Below are 17,991 nucleotides of genomic sequence, written 5' to 3'. Positions count from 1 at the left end.
ACTGAGACTGATCTGAAAAGATTTTCAAGGATATCTAAACTTACGAAACTTTGAGTACTGAAATGAATGTCTTATATTTATCTTCACATGTGACAAATGTATACAAACATGCACATTCTCTCTCTCTCTCTGCATTTTTCCTTTTTTATTTAACTGATATCTCACAAGTATATGTTATCCTTGCTGCAGTACTACATTCTTCATATCTTAACATTCACATCTTTGTGTGCTTTGAGTAATCACTGGTAGAGAAGACTCTGTAGCACTGTACACACTGTCCAAATTTCTGGGTACAAAAATGGTTAAGCCAGACCTATAGTCACTCTCCAGTGCATTTGACTGTTTGAAACTGATGAGACTTTCAAGGTACGCACTAAACTGTAACACCAACAAGTACCCTATCCTATTTCACTGCACGTTGTGAAACCTACTTCACATCCAGGCCCCTAAGATAAGTTATGTAAGAGATCCAATTGTCCTTTTCACAACTCACTTTGCTCACTTGTAGGACTGATAGTGAATATGACAGTGAACAAACCTAAGACATCCACATCAAGGATGTGAACTCAATCTTCTATACTGTTGTCTTCCATGAATGTCAGTGCTAAAATCACAGCATCACAGAATCATGTCATCTGAATGAATGCATATTTGCTCTCATCAGTCTTTCTTGAAAGCAGTGGTGTGTAGTCCATTGAATGACATGTGAAAAGAGATTCATACCCTGTGTTGCTCTCTCTTTTTTTTTTTTTTTTTTGCTCACTCTTTCTTTATGGCCTTCCTGGAGGAGGATGAGCGGGTAAAGAGCCTGGCTGACGCCCTCTAGTGTCGGGAAACCTTGAGGTCACAGGCATCTGGGGTGTTCGTGGTCTCTGGAGGTCTGTCAGCCCTCCCTGTTTGTTCTGCACATGTGGAAAAGGATGGGAAACAGGAAAGAGCTAGGACATAGATGATGATTGGTATTGCAGCACGGCAACTGAAAATTTCTGAGGAGGAATAGATCCAAACATATCCACCAAAGTCCCTTGCATTAACAATACCAGTAAGCTCGCAGTTCAGTGGTCGCAAAGTACTGTAAAAACCAGAAATATTCACAGCATGAAACTTTTGCAAGTTGGAGTCGACAACCATTTTGTTGTTGTTGTTTTTTTTTGTGGCAGAAACTTTTGCAAATCGCCACTAGTGTCAAATGGATTGTGTAATGTAACTGTTCATAGCTTTTTTATTTTGCTGGACAGGGAATGAGCAAAATGCAAATTTTATGATAAATCTATGATTATTTTTCATTTAAATGACCAGTAGCTACATCATTGTCAAAGCATGACTTTTGCACACAAAACAGTGACAGAAACTTTTAGAATTTACTTGAAAAGCCAATAGGGAACACCGCTAAATATTTAATCACCACACCATGCAAGATACACGTGAAAGGTATGGGATCGCGAGTGAAGCTTTCATCATAATGCTGCATTTGGAGATTTATCGATTGGCTTGATTGGGTTTGCGCACATGCGCAAAATGTGTTAACTGGCATGATGTCAACTGAGTAGAGCGTACGAACGTGGTGCATAAAGAGTTAAACACCTTGTCCTGCTCTAGCAAACTTTCACCAACTATATATGACATCAAAAACTTAGTTTTAAAAGTGCACTTATCCTACTTTTTTGAGGGACATGTATATAAAGCAATAATTTCATCACATCATGTTATGAATGATTCAGAATCCTCTGATATATCACCTGCCAAGTTCATGCCATTTTCAGCAAGTGTCATTACAAATCCATGTATCACATAATATTCAAGCAATATCAACCTTTACTCTGCTTTGTTTACCCAATGGCATGGCCTCTGGAAAGCTTTCTTTGAGAATTGGCACAGATGTCTGGAGACTAATTGTGACCCGCGACAACAGTTTCAGGCAAAAGTCGCAAGAGCAAATTCCCTCCTAGGCAGGGTACACAAAATTTGACCATTATTTTTGTTGATTTTGGGTTTTTGCAGAAATAGAATCTTTAATATGTTTTCTACATCTACACTTAATTTCATAGCATTAGACTAAGTGTTTCCTACCGAAAATGAAATTAAACACCCTATGATGGATCGCACTTGTAAGTTTCGATCGTCTTTCGAACGCCCCGCCAATATGCCCAGTGTTGCTACAGCTCAGCACCTCACATGTGATTAGCTAGTGCGTCGCACACATTTACATAGTTTGACTTTCGGAGACATGTCTCGCAGCGTTTCGGGAATGTTTTGTTCACACATGCATGCCTCATTGTTGTTGCTACAATAGATATGCTCGCTCTGTGATTTGTAGTGTACTAGTAAGTGTGCTCTTCATTTGGCTTTCTATCCGGGCTTTTCTACCGCAGTGTTCGACAACGGAAGTGAAACAAAAAGTGAACAGCAGCACTAGCCGGTACTAACTTCCGACGTGAAAACAAATACGACAAGGAACATGGTTTGAACGCATCAGAGTCGCAAATCGCCACACAAATTGGGAAACATGCGACCAGAAACTCACTTGCCAAATGCAGCAAAATGACATAATCATGTGAGAAGAAAGCTTACAACATTCTCAAAACTGTGTGCTTGTATTAAATATGACAGCAGATTGACACAAAAGACAGCAGAGGAGAGGAAGGGAGTGGTCACAAATGACCAATATTCAAATACTGAACGTCAAAATTGGACCGAACTATTAAGTAGTTGTGTTTGTTTGTTTTATCAATACACTAAATACCACCACACAATACAACACGGGCACGGCTTGAAAAACAAAACAAAACAACAGAAAGCGTGACCCTCGCCAGCTCTAGCAATTTTTCTGCCCTAAAGGGTCACCAATGATGAAAAGACCAATCAACAACTAAGAAAACGTGAAGATGTGGATACAAATGCGTCACTCGCTCCTGTTACGTGTACACACGGGCATGGCGTGTGGATGCCATTGGGTAATACGTGCACCATACACATGTACATCAGCAAGCTTGCAATAATCGTATCCGCCATCTTGACAGACGTACCAGTAAACATGCAAACCCCAGCGAAACGCATTGTGTATTTCAGCTCCATACGCAGAATTCCAAGAAAGGTGCACGGGAAATTTGACTCTCTCTGTGGACTAATCAGAAGGCACTGTGGTTGCTAGAGGCGGAGCTTAATCTCGATTGTCACTATCGTACTGATGGGTGATTCTCACCTCACATCACCGCTAGGACATTGTCTTCAAGCATGAGGTGAATCTTCAAAGCCTGTTTTCTTGCAATTCTGTCAGGCTAACAAATTAAAAAGTGCATTATATTTCGCTTTATATGACCACTTACGCTGCCGGAGACTACAAGTGTTTTATATCAATGCAAAGCTTAGGAAATGGGCAAAGTGATTCAATGAAAAAATGCATTTTCAAAATTCCCGACTTTTGCCTAAAACCGTTGTCGCCGGTCACAATTGTTCATGAACAGAGATTACTTAAAGGGGCATAGTCCCGGTAGTGTAGATGGCGCTGTTGATGATACTGCCGATCATCGTTAGCATTGATACGAAGATTACCGAAGTTGAGCTGTCATCAAGAGTAAAGTGCGTAGGTGTTGCTAAGTAACGTTGCCTTTGTTGTCTTCTTTGCGCATTGCGCAGTCTGTAGTAATGCCAGGGTGCGTGCATATGTGCTTGTTATTGTGACATCACAAAAGAAGTTTGCTAAAGCTGTCATCCCCCTCAGCCGATTCATGAGCCAAACTGTGATCGGACCACTGACTACACTGAATCGGACTTCTTCGGACTCGGGAAAGTGGGCCAAAGCGTAAGCGCCAAAGAGAAGTCGATAGCGTAGGTCTCTATAGGAAACTTGCACCGTGCGCCCGCGTACGCATTTGACTAAAACACCGGGACCATGCACCTTTAATTCTCCTAATCCCCATTGTGTTACCATGGCCTTCCCACTGGGCAGAGGCATGCTGCCACGTCATAATAGTGGGCTTGCTAATTTAAGTAGGTTAAGTTTGACTTGCTGCATGCTGATCAAAAAGAATGGCAAGTTTAGTTACTTGCCTGACCATATAAAGAGTTAAATCCCTCCACTGTACAAAACTACTCTACAGTCAGCTCTTTCTGTGCTGACTGAGAAGTCATTTTTGGTATGACCAACTTTTGCATTAAGTAGTTTTTGCAGGACACTCCTCTGTTCTATTGCATAGCTTGTGATATCAATATGAGATTAATGTAAGCCGAGAGAAAGACCACATAATCTCCTACCTGACTATGCAGAGGGCCTGGACTGTGGCCCCCTCTGGGACTGGAGCCCGGCTGTGGCGATGAGCCCCTTGGAGACAACGGTTTACTACTTCCAGTATTCCCTCTATCAAGCAACAAACCTCCCTGAGTGTTGGCCTGAGGGAGAAGGGGTGAGGGGGAGGGGGAGGTGCCTCCCCGACCGTCCCGAGGGGTGATGGGAGGGGCCGGCATACCGGGACGCTTGGGTTCCCACGACACCTCCCAGGCCCCATTCCGATTCTGCTGCTGCTGCTGCTGCTGCTGCTGCTGTTGGTGTTGGTGTTGGTGAGCCTTGGGCCCCGGTCCTCCCCCTCCATGGAGAGGGGCCACCTGGGCGATTTCCTGGGGATGGTGGAGGTGGAGGGGCGGGGGTTGAGGAGATCTGCTGAGACTGCGAGGGGTAGGTGTCGGCGGCGTTGGATGGGCACTGTTAGGGGCAGGCAGGTGGTTGTGGTTTGGGTGCAGGCCTGATGGTGGTAAGAAGCCAGGACTTGGTGGTCTTAGAGCTGTAAATAACAATCAAATAGTCATTTGAATGAATAGTCCCATATTGACTTCCCTAGTGAGGCCTTATATGATATGGTCTTTGGTACCCTGGGGTACCAAACAGAAATCACCATTTTGTTTATTTTTTATGTCATTTTGTTTAATTACTTATTTCATCCTAAGCACTGTCCTTTACGAATGGGTGAGAGTGAATTTGTAGTGCTTTATGGAAGGAAACTTTGTCGCAGTAATGAGCTCAACAGTGCAGCAAAACCATAAAATCAGCGTCGATGACATACTACACCAGTGATCTTGATGTCACACACAGACAGCAGCGCTGCAATACCAATCCATGCAAGGCATAAAATGAGTAATCATAGGACAAATTCATGGATTGAAATGATCTCATTCTGAAATACTGTTCAAAATTGTACTAACACCTTTGAAAACATCACAACTTATCATTATTATGATCATTATTGCAAATACGCTAAAAGAACAAACTTTATGATACAGTGGGCACTGGGCAATATTTCCCATTGTATAGGAGCCCTAGCCTCCAGACTGACCCTTGTCTAAACTAGAAATGTCGCTACAGCGACTGGTTATACCCCCCCGCCAAACAACATTTCATAAGCTTTGGTCAAAAAACTGAGGAAGTAGTTAAATCCGCAAGATCTTTCCTTGATCTTCTGCCATTAATATGCCGTTACCATGGCAACGTACTTTCGGGTACTGTCGAAAAATGCGTCTTGCACATCTACAACCAAAGGCACACATCTGTACCAAGTTTCATGGAAATTGGGCAAAAACTGAGGAAGTAGTTTGCAACACAAAATTTTCCATCATTTTGGCTCATAATATGTGAGCTGTTACCATGGCAACATACTTTTTGTCACTGTCAAGAAATGTGTCATGCTGACCTATATCCTAAGACAAACATTCAATATGAATTCCATGAGAATTGGAAGATCACTGATGAAGCAGTTTTGCCATGAAGCATTTTGCCCTATATTTTACAAATAACATGCCGTTACCATGGCAACGCACTTTTTGCCACTGCGGAAATATGTGTCTTGCACATTAACATATTCAGACGAACATCTGTACCTAATTTCATAAAAATTGATCAAAAACTGTGGGAGGAGTTCGCGACGCAAGATTTGTACCCATTTTTGCCCATAATATGCCGTTACCATGGCAACGTACTTTTGGGTACTGTCAAAAAATACGTCTTGCACATCTACAACCCAAGGCACACATCTGTGCCAAGTTTTATGGGAATCGGTTGAAAACTGAGGAAGTAGTTCGCGACGCAAGATTTGCAACGGACCAACCGCCCGACCGACCGCCCGACCGACCGCCCGACCGTCCGCTGATTCCTATATACCCCCTTCAAACTTCGTTTGGCGGGGGTATAATAATCCATTGATAAATTCCCATACTTTTTGCCAAGACTTACCAAAATCAGGTTCTGGAGGACCGATGGGAGACCTGGCTATTGGCTGGACAGGTTGGATTGCATTCAGGGACGTCTCAACACTACCAACACTACCACTGCTCCCTTTCCTTTTCTTCTTCTTCTTCCCCTTCCCCAGCCCCGCCCCTTCAGGTAGTGGGCGGGGCAGTGCCTGCCCACCAAAGGGGGAATCCCCTAGTGGCATCAGTCGCCGAGGCGATGCTGCCGGCAAGGACTGCTGGGGTGCTGGCTGTGCTCCGGCCGTCGGGGGCGGGGGTGGCGGATGATTGATGGGAGTCGGCTGTGGCTGCTGGGATGGCGGGGACTGAATGGGTCCTTTGGTGAATGGTGATATCTGTGGGGCAGGGAAGGGGTGTGGTCAAACACAGTGGATGTGTGTTCTTGGAAGAGAGTTTATAAGACAAAGGAAACTGACACAACAATCTCTAATCACAAGATAACAATTTTATCGTTTCCTTTCAGGTCAATGAAGAATGATATCTCATATAATAAAGTAGTATCACGGGTATTAAAGACATCAAGGTCAAAGTGAAAGGGTTTTTGAATGCATCTGAAAAATAATGGTGACATGAACACAGAACATAAGTGTGAATTCATACATGTGTACAAAACTCTGTGACAGGATCTGCACTGAGCTTACACCTGTTTTGCTAGGTGGGAAGTACATCTCTGTATATCTCACAGGGAATTTACAAGTCCCACTAAACTAATGTAACATAATGAAGGTAACACTTTCTTGTCGCAAAAATATTTCCAGAATTTGACTTTCTGATGGTTTCAAGAATACCCTCTGGGACAATGGCATAACAACATTTAGCACTTTAAACAAAACTTTGTAATGTATAATTCTGGAAAACAAAACTACAAAATCCATATCAGATGCATAGAGTGTCTGAACCTCATCATACTGGATGTGAGGGCTTCAAGAGTAGTAATATTCTTGAACTGCTAGTAATAACATTTTATGTCGTTTAAGCAAGTCTAACTTATCTAATTTTCATTAATGATTCCTGAAAAAAAAAGGGAAAGTAAACTCTTGGTTCCTCAGAATTACTAGTCCAGATTTATGTTTTTGCACAGAGTCACTGATAAGAAACAATACCACAGTCATGAGAGATATATAACTTGAGTGGTACTCCTGACTGGAAAGGAAAATGATAGCCACAACAAACATTCAACAGGAGAACAGAGAGGATGCTCATAGCTACCGACCTGTGAGATGGGTGGAGCTGATGGTGATGGAGGGTGGTGGGATGGGGGATGGTGATTGGCTGGCACCAGGGCTGGGCTGGGTGGGCGTGGTGGCATGGGCAGCTTCTGATTGGCTGCAGAAGGAGCTGAGGGGAGTGGCATCTGCCTCATGGTGGTGACAGACTAGTGGTATGGATAATGTGTATGATGAATGAAAGATGCTGAAATGACTGGTACACTAACTGACAAAGTTCTCATGTCTAAGGGTGATATGGTTGATATCCAGTCATGCAATGGAAGAGGAGGAGGTGGTATAGTTCATTTCATCTTTTGTCAACATGAACTTACATTACATTACAAACCCAGCAACACATATAACCCTTATATGAAACCCAGTAAAGATAAAACTCACAAGGTTCCTAAACGATACATATTTCAATGTCATGTCTGCTGCTTTGTTCTTTCCCATCCTTCAAGTTAAGCATTACATCATTTCACATGCCAGAAGTTATTTTGCGGTTGAGATACGGAATGTTTCCAAACAATTTCTGAGTCCATATCAGAAGCAATTCTTGTGAAATTGTCCAATTTTGAGCAATCAGCCTCACTTACACTCTCCATGAAACTTGTCTGCTAAGATTTTCTTTTTTAAATGCTGTGGTGCATCACTTTTCTGCTGTCTTTTGTATCACAGCAATACTACACCCTTTTAAATCGCACACTAGTTATATCTTCCAGATGACCTTACCTCAGTCAGTCTCTCATTGATCCTTTCCTCCTGCTTGCTCCCTTCCTCACCCTCGATGTCAGAGACGTCCATCCCAAAGTTGATGCTCTGCTCGCTCATGTCACTGACCACGCTGCCGGAACGTCCCCTCGGTGTCCTAGGGCTGGACTCCACTACAAATAGCATGAAGTAAGAGGCAATCAAATTATGTACAAGGACTTTGATTCAGTCTCACAATGGGCAGAGAATCTCCTCCCCCTTTCACAATAACTCCACATTATTACAAACCTTTAGGACTGGCACGCTTTTAGATTTAGACAAATAATTCCCCTACATTCAAACAGTTCACCAAAGGCAGATATCCTATCATTATGGCTATTCAGATTCAATTGATCAATCAATCCTTTTGATGCCATTATTACCTCCACCAAGGAAGGAGGTTTGGTTATGTTTTCATTGCCGTTGGTTTGTTGATTTGTACGGGTGCAAAATAACTCAAAAAGTAGTAAACGGATTCGAATGAAACTTTAAAGGAAAGGCTGAGAACGACATAAGTAACAGATGTAAATTTGGTAGTGATCGGGGAATTTTTATGGATTTTATGAAGGATTTTTTATATTTTGGTAGGTAGGGTCAATGAACTTGGGAGTTAAAGCTGTGCGTATTTGAGGTTTGCATGTGTGCACTACTGTGAGTGCTCTTGTTTCTGCTTGCGCAGGGTGCCAAGCAGCTGAAAGGTGATGACGTAACAAAAGGCTTCTATATTGGGAAAGTGGGCTACTTTCAGAATGCGAGTGTGAGTGGATCTCACCAATCTCTTATCATATGGAAGAACAAGATCAGTGGTGGGGAAACCTGCTTTGGTGGAGGTCTGCGCTCTCAGAGTGCTTTCCAGTTATATAAATGATATGCAAACGAATGGTCAAACTGCACATACTGGTAATTGATGTTAACTCGTTGAGGACGAGTCCCGAGTATACTCGGGCAGGTGTCTACGGGAAATGCGTCTTGTAGCAAAATCAAACCGTCCTCAACGGGTTAACTACAGGGTGATCCCATGTGAATTTCAAGCACTCCAATGTGACAGCACTCTGGATCGTGATGAAAGAGAAGACAAAACTTGCAGTACAGATAAAGTGTGAAAAACAGTGTGAAATGAAGTGTGAAAAGGGTCGTGGAGATGGGCAGGTACATACCTTGCTCCACTGTCTGACTGGAGGGTTGCATCTCGCTGTCAATTATGGCACCCTCCTGGGATTGCACAAATTCCCCTGATGCTGATGGTTGGTATTGCACAGCCTCCTGGTCCTCGGGACTCTGACAGAGGAAAGGGTAAGGGTGCGTTTATAAGATTCTTCTTCTGGCCAGAAACAGTGTTTTGAAACACTGTTTCTGGCCAAACAGTGTTTCTAGCAAGAAAAAGATCTTATAAACGCTGGCTGTGATTTGAAACAATGTTTTGAAACACTGTTTTGAAATGCACAAAATAGTGTGTTTCAAAACAGTGTTTCTGTAGAAACAGTGTTTCAAAAATCTTATAAACGCAACTGCGATCTCAAACACTGTTTAAATGACGTCACAATGCCTTGCGCGCGCCTTGTTTGACCTTTTGCCGAGGAACAAACTGTGCAGAGTGAGTTGTGCAATGGCACAGTCTGAGCGAGAGCCCCAACACGCTCAGGGAAAAAACCTTATAAATGCTCTCCTGACAAAACCATGTTTCAAATCAGTGTTCCGAATCCGTGTTTCAAAACAGTGATTCTTGGCACGCAAAATCTTACAAACGCGGCCTACGATGCATCAGTGAAGCAAAGATTAACAACATGTGACCACCCAGTTCAAAACCACAAAAAATGGCCAAAATTAATTTCTACCTTTCTACATAGTACAAAAGAGTAAGTTCTGAGATTTGAAATGATACAACTTGTTAGAATAAGACCATCCTAACCCATCCAAAATGTGATTGATGTAAGAGAGAGTAAGGGGATGCAGTTTCATAGAAAAGGGAGAAAAGATGGAAAGTTGATGGTCATTCAGGCATGTTGTGCGGAAGTATTAATTTGATATATTTTATTTCCCAGTAAAAGCAGCGCCTGCCCAAAAAAAGTATGGTTGAGAAAAACTGCCCATATCTCCATTTCAGATTTGTTTTAAAGGGAAGATAAATCCCAAGAGCAATGTGGATTGAGTGAAAGCAGCAACATTAGTAGAACACATCAGTGAAAGTTTGAAGAAAATCGGACAATCGATGCAAAAGTTATGAATTTTTAAAGTTTTGGTGTTGGAACCGCTGGACAAGGAGACTACTAGAGGTTATGACGTATTAGTGGACAACAATACCTAGAAAATATAAGGAAAATTCTACAAAAATCAATTTTTCATGAAAATTACAAATTCCATCAACTTGATATTGACATATGTTAGGGGTAGCAATTATTCCCCCTGCTTTCTGAAAGAGGTTGGTCCATTGCTCTTTCATAATTCTAGAAAAGTGAATTTTTGTTGAATTTCCTTTATATTTTCTTTGTATTGTTGTCCACTCATACGTCATATCCTCTAGTAGTCTCCTCATCCAGCGGTTTCAACACCAAAACTTTAAAAATTCATAACTTTTGCATCGATTGTCCGATTTTCCTCAAACTTTCACTGATGTGTTCTACTAATGTTGCTGCTTTCACTCAATCCACATTGCTTTTTGGGTTTACCTTCCCTTTAAGCCGCAAAATTTTGACAGAAAGCACAGAAAAGATTACTCTCCTAGGTTAAGACAAATTTAAACAATTTGATTTGATCAACACAGTGATATACTTTGGTTCATTACAGTCAATCCTAATCTGTGACTTCGTAGGGATTTTGAGCTGGGCGGTCAAATACAATGTTCTAGAGTATTGTGGTCAACCACAATGCGCATGGTAAGAAATGCAAGAGCAGCAGAGCAGTATTCTGGAAAAGTTGAACATAGAGATCACTCTTGACGAAGCACAATTGCTGAAATTCACAAAGGCAGTTTAAATTTAGTCCATCCATTAAGCAAATACTGACTGTATGAACACACATGTCATATTACAAACGCCAACAGACATCTACTTAGGCACGCATTTTAACTGGGCTATTTGAGAATGGTTAAAAGTTGAAATAATCTAATTTATATCAATTAAACCAAAAAACACAATTTGCATTGGATTTGCACACGCTATCATGAATTTGAGCTGTTTTCGGGTTGACATGCATATGCAAAACATTGCATAACTTCAGAACGGTGTACCCGGACGTCGCAAATTTGGTCTCAAAATATCGTCTGTTGAGAATGAGAAGGGCGTTAAGTTGTCCCAAACACTATGGGTTTAGAGGCAATTTAACGCCCTTATCATTCTCGACCGACGATATGCGGGAGACTTCAAAGAAACAAGAGACCCGCGGGTCTAGCGCTCACCTGAGTATCGCAAGTTCACCTTTCACGCAGTCACTAATCTAAATTATTCACAGCTCTACTAAAATTTGACCAGGCATTCTCAAGAAGAAGATGAAAATGTACAATAAGGGCCCAAATTTTTTGAAGATTCCTTAATTTGGGGGGATTGGGGGCCCCCTGGGGCCCTCTGGGTGGGGCATGGTGCCCATTTTGATAAATTGAGATTTTGATAAATTGAGGTTTTCAGGAAGAAGATGAAAATGTACAATTCAGGCCCCCATTTGGACCTTCCCAACCCCCACCCCCTGCCCCCAAGAGGGGCACCCCTGGATTTGCTATGAACAAACTTGAAACTACAGTCATTAATGTACTCACTCATAGTATTATCTTAGCTCTATAACTTCTGATTCTAGAGAAGATTTTTAAAGATTCCTTCATTTTGGGGGGGTTCCCCCCCCCCCTGGGGCCCCTGGGTGGGGAATGGTGCCCATTTTAATAAATTGAGATCCTAACCCCCCTACGGATGCTACCTGCCAAGTTTGGTGAAAATTGGTCATGGGGTTCTCAAGAAGAAGATGAAAATGTATAATTATGGCCCCATTAGGACTCCTCCCCACCCCCCTCCCCTGGGTCCCACAGGGGGCACCCCTGATTCTGCCATGAACAAACTTGAAACTACAATCATCAATGTACTAACTCATAGTATCAACTTAGCTCTATCACTTCTGGTTCTAGAGAAGAAGATTTTTACAGATTCCTTAATTTGGGGGGATTTGGGCCCCCCTGGGGCCCCTGGGTGGGGCATGGTGCCCATTTTAACAAATTGAGATCCTAACCCCCTAGGGATGCTACCTGCCAAGTTTGGTGAAAATTGGTCATGGGGTTCTCAAGAAGAAGATGAAAATGTATAATTTAGGCCCCATTAGGACCCCTCCCCACCCCCCTCCCCTGGGTCCCAAGGGAGGCACCCCTGATTCTGCCATGAACAAACTTGAAACTACAGTCATCAATGTACTAACTCATAGTATTAAATTAGCTCTATCACTTCTGGTTCTAGAGAAGAAGATTTTTACAGATTCCTTTATTTTGGGGGGTTTGGGCCCCCCTGGGGGCCCCCTGGGTGGGGCATGGTGCCCATTTTAACAAATTGAGTTCCTAACCCCCTAGGGATGCTACCTGCCAAGTCTGATGAAAATCGGTCTTGGGGTTTTCAAGAAGAAGATGAAAATGTAAAAAATTTACGCACGACGGACGACGCACGACGGACGCCGGACGAAGGGCGATCGCAATAGCTCACTTGAGCCTTTGGCTCAGGTGAGCTAAAAAGTCATGAAGCGACGCGGCAAAATCTTTGCGCGTTGCGGAATCATGGCGCGAAATGTCGAGGGGGGTCAATTTGACCTCCCCAGTTAAAGTAGGGTTTTTTTTAAACATGTGTGTGAAGGGTACACCTATTCCATGCATTTTTTTTTTTTTTTTATAAGTCAATGGACTTAATTCATATGAATTTGATTTATAGTACCTCTATAGAGGGCAAAAGTGGTAAAAGCAATCTTGCAAACCTCAAGTGAGCTTTCAGGGCAACTGTGACAGGCTATATTGCAAGGATATTTGAATGCTCGGTACTGACGTCATCCATCAGCCCAAAGTCAAAATCTGACTTTGGGCTGATACTACAAACCGTGTCTCATCACAGAATCAAAGGTCTGCATAAAAAGACATATCTCAGGGCTGCACACTATCCTATTATTTCTACTGGTCTGACCTGACTGTCAGACCAGTAGGTACCCAGGGGGCATTTCATGAAGCATTTTGTCCGACACCTTTGTAGGACAAATTTGCTCTCAGCCAATCAGATGCAAGGATTTCAGTAGCTTTTAACAGTTTGTCAGACAAAATATCTGACAAAAAGCTTCACGAAATGCCCCCCATTTCGCTGCTCCATTCAGAAAAAAGTTACTGGTCCAACAGTGATTTTTACTGGTCAGGGACCGTCAGCCCAGTGCCAGTGTTCAGCACGTCACTGCATATCTAATAAAAGAAGACAAGACCTTCTCACGGCAGATATCAAACATATTTCACAGATTGTTAGAAAGAAAATTAACAGTCAGAATTATTCATAGAAGTCTTGATACAGGATGTGAATGATATTCAATTTGGATGATGATGCAAAAACTCATCGCTTGATCTGGTCAAGGGTAAAATGTAACAGTGACTGGATTATATAGGTTGCAATGTGATTCATTGTGTAACTTGTGAGATGTGAGATTTCTAAATGCCCTTGTCCAAAATTTGAAACATTTACCATTGGACTTATGACAACATCATCCGCAACAGTGCCACCAACCCCACCCTGCTCATTGTAGACTGGTCCACTAGATGAGCTCTCTGTTGGCTGTGTGTGGCTACCGGTGTCATCCACTGCCATAGCTGGGGGTGACAGCCTCTTGTTCGTGGAGGGACGCCTTGGACTGTGACCTCGCTTTGGCTGGGGGGCACCCTGCATGAAGAGTCTGGGAGGGTGGGGCGGGGAGGGGAGTCTTGCTTGGGAGAGGTCCTCTGTGAGTTGTGGTGATGTAGCTTTGGTACCAGAGGATGGTATCGTGTTATTGTTCTCCTCCTGTTCAATCAAGATGACAAACAAAGCAATGCACCATTATTTCTTCTTTCTGACGTACATTCACATCTCTGGTATGCACATATGTTTACACATGTTCATGCACATATGAACACATAGGCCCGAATTCATGAAGGTGGTACAAATGAAACCATGGTTTAAACCATGGACAAAAACCATAGAGCGCCAAGTGTCGCACGGAATATTTCGTTACGAAATTGGTCATTTTGTCGACCAAATGACCGAAATTTTCATTTCGTGGAAGAAATGTTCATTTAGTTACAAAATGTTGTAATTTCGTTACAAAATAATCATTTCATCGACGAAATGACTGATTTCGTAACGAAAATATTCCATACACTTGGCGTTCCATGTTTTTTGTCCACGGTTTAAACCATGGTTTCATTTGTCCCACCTTCATTAATTCGGGCCATAATGAGGGACGAACGCTGATTCATATGAGTGTGGGAAGGGCGTGGTCACATAGCAGCACAATGCTACTGGGATACAGGAATGAAAGACTGCCAGAAAAAGAAGAAAATGATCACATCACTCACAAGGGAAGAGATTCCCATGGCAAAGGTAAATCTCCAACCACATACTCTCGCTGGTCATCATACCTGTTTGGTGCGGTGCCGACGTCTTCCCCTGCTATGGGGTCTCTCGTTGTGTGGCTGGTACGAGTTGATGATCATTTGACAGTAGTGGAGATCCTTCTCCTCTGCATAGTCCCAAGCAGTCTTTTCTGCGCTGTCTATCCTGTTGGCATCGGCTAGGGTGTCAATGAAAGAAATGATTAGATACACCATTTCAGAAAACTTACTAGTAGTAGAACATAAAATCAATGCATGATTTGAATGCATGTTGCTCAATAATCTTAAAGGAAATACCATTAAACCAAAAGCAGTCACTCTGAAATGAAGTGGGTTTGCTGGATTGGAATCTTGCGCGACTCTCAATGCTTTTAATTAGGCTAAAATAGGATCTTGAGCTTAATTTGCATAATTAATTAATTAGAATTAGAAATTGATTGTTTCAGAAAATCTTATAACCCTATCTTGTAGATTATGACGTGGGTCTCACGCATGCAAAATTTCATCGCGATCGCACCACCGATGGCCGAGATCTGGGGGGGGGGGGGATCCATCCCCCCCCCCCCCATTAAAGGGGAAGGCTAGTAACTGATCAGTGGGAATCAGTGGAAATGCTGGGAGTTGATTGTTCCAGTCCTTATGGGATTCATTCAAGAGTTCATTGTATATCTATTGTTGTGTGAAAATGATTTGCTTCAGAATGGTCTCATATTCAAGTAATGTGCAGTTTAATGCTTCCAGGTTAGCGTCCCTGGTCAGTGACGGCCGTGGATCGCGCGATCCTCGCGAAAATTTGCAACAAAGGTAGAGGCCAATGTAATCTACAAGACTGTATAGTTAGATTTTTCACATTTTAATTTATGTATTTTATATTAATTAATTTATGCTAATTTATGCAAATATAAATTTTTGCCTATAAATCAAAAAATAAAGCTCCAAGACTTCTAATTTTTGGTGAATATATTCTTTTCAATATCCTTAACAATAATATGGAAGCAACAATTCAGATTCATAATTATTTCTTATGTATTTTATTGTTCATTTAATTTCTTATGTATTTCTTTGTTTTTTTAATTTTTGTTTTTCTTGTTTTTTTCGTCAACATTTGTCGCAGAATATTTTTAAAGCATAATCAGGCTGAAACAAATCATTATCAGCTATTGAAAGTAAAAATATTTATTATTATGTCAATTAATTGCAAAAACACAATTTACATTGGATTTGTACACAAAATCATGTTTTTGAGCAATTTTGGGGTGGACAAATTTTTTTCAAAGGGGCGTGGCTTCAAAACGGTATGCGCGGGAGTGACAAATTTGGTCTCAAAAGTTGCAAGATACTTGAAAGAAAGAAGTCATAAAATGTCGCGGTGAGAGCATTACGCGTTGCGGAATAATCACGCAAAACGTCGAAGGAAGGGGGCCAAAATGCCCCCCCCCCCCCGGTGGGAATAGGGTTAATAACATATTGCAAATTTTCTGCGAATAGCAGGAGCCAAATAGGGTAGAAGAAATTAGCAACAACAAAATATTGCCTCCCATCAAAATAATTCAATGTTTGTTGTTCTAAGTAGGGAAATCTCTAAGTGATAATACTTTTTTTTTCTCATTCCATCATTGTGATTCTTGATCCTGCGAGTAACCAGTCACAAATTTGGGTGACAAGTCCCAACTGAAAAAATTCAATGCTTCTAATGGCATACAGAGTACTTGTATGTATACAGTTACAGACCTCCCAACCTTTCTGACTGAAAAATAGAGAAGATTTGGCTCAAACTTAGGGAAGAAAGAGCAGTTCCCATAAGAGTGGTTAGTACAATTATCAACCAAAAAAAAAAAGAAGAAGATCATATTGAAACAAGAGCTAGAAATAGTCAAAATTCAGATTCTGTCCTCCAAATTCAGAGTGGATAGGAGGTCTGCCTGTTACATAGAAGGATCTGTGACAATGTATTAAACTTATCCAAATCACAAACATCAACTGTATGTTGGAGGCATTCCCTCACCTCCGTGATCAAGAAGAAAATTGACCACTTCGCCATGGCCACCCATCGTGGCGAGATGGAGGCAGGTCCGGTTATGATTGTCCGTCTCATGGAGACAATCCGGCCCAACCCTGGACACTATCAGCCGGCAGGCATCCAGGGCCCCTTTAAGGGAAGAGCAAGACAATTTTGAAAATGGGTGATTACAAATGTACAAGAACTGATCTCCCAAGCTCTCACACTGTACATGAACAATCAATACATAAAAAAACATTGTATAACTGAACCCTATTTCACTATCTTTACAGGCTTCTGACAAATAACAAATGTGACCCGGCACAACAAAAGGATCCTGCAGTCGCTGACGGCTGAGCCGAAAAAATTCAGTTTGAAGTCAGATCATCGAAATCGGTCAAAACGATCAGATTTCTCTTTTGGGCATTATTTTGTAGTCTAATGTATGGTCTATATCTGCCGAAAATTTGAAGCTAAAATATCAAAGAAAAGGCAAGGAATTAGTGTTTTTCTGGGCCACGATTTTCTGACTTTCAACGGAACAGAAACGTGTCTGACGATTTAAATTTAGCACCGCAGATAGACTCCACCCCTAGCAACGAGGGAGTGATCTTATTGGTCAGTGCGTGGCACCCTGGTTACTGTTTGGTTGTGCATAGATTGCTGGCAATAAGCTTGAATGAACATCATGGAAGTTGCTAAGAGCAGACCCTATACTGTCAAGAGGTGAAAACTGTCTTACCTCCCCTTGATCACGATTGTGTCGGAAAGAAAACTTTGAAAGCGGTTTTCTCAAAATGCTGATTTCCAAGACTACTCAACATGGTCTCATAAAATCACCAATATCTCCGCCAGCCACTACTTTTATAAGTCGTGTTATAAACAAAATTAAAGCAGAAGAGTAAGGGAATAATGTTATGTCATTTTCAGAAAAATCGTCCTCCCCGACTTTCAGATCCTTTTGTTGTGGTGGATTACATGTATTGAGGAACTCGTGAATTCTCGAACTGCGGTGATTTGCACCTATCTTTCTTTCTCTCACCTTTACGATTGCACTATAACCTATGTTCCTAGTGCATACACATGAACACAACAGAAAATACAGACATACATCCATATCACCATGCATCCACATCAAATTAAACCCAAGTTTGTTTGACAGCCTAATAATAACACAAAACAAGATTGAATTTATTCTTGCTAAAAACAATTAA

General features: G+C 41.8%; 1 protein-coding gene across 2 annotated transcripts in view; it reads right to left on the bottom strand.

Moving 5' to 3' along the window:
• Positions 1–770: 770 nt before the first annotated feature.
• Positions 771–17,991, bottom strand: part of LOC140227534 (uncharacterized) — a 53,992-nt gene continuing 36,771 nt past the window's right edge. The window contains exons 7-15 of one of the 2 annotated variants that reach the window (XM_072307937.1): positions 16,784–16,927; positions 14,806–14,957; positions 13,874–14,185; positions 9,353–9,473; positions 8,178–8,329; positions 7,451–7,612; positions 6,221–6,572; positions 4,255–4,778; positions 771–893 (exon numbers count right to left, since the gene is read on the bottom strand). In XM_072307937.1, coding sequence (XP_072164038.1) covers positions 771–893; positions 4,255–4,778; positions 6,221–6,572; positions 7,451–7,612; positions 8,178–8,329; positions 9,353–9,473; positions 13,874–14,185; positions 14,806–14,957; positions 16,784–16,927 — 2,042 coding nt within the window. Of the gene's footprint in view, positions 903–4,254; positions 4,779–6,220; positions 6,573–7,450; positions 7,613–8,177; positions 8,330–9,352; positions 9,474–13,873; positions 14,186–14,805; positions 14,958–16,783; positions 16,928–17,991 lie in introns of those variants that run through there. The other variant, XR_011901059.1, reaches the window with a different exon arrangement.

Source organism: Diadema setosum, chromosome 4 (assembly GCF_964275005.1).
Source record: "Diadema setosum chromosome 4, eeDiaSeto1, whole genome shotgun sequence".
Classification (NCBI taxonomy): domain Eukaryota; kingdom Metazoa; phylum Echinodermata; class Echinoidea; order Diadematoida; family Diadematidae; genus Diadema; species Diadema setosum.
The sequence above is the reverse complement of the archived record's forward strand: the minus strand, read 5'-3'. Positions and strand labels throughout refer to the sequence as shown.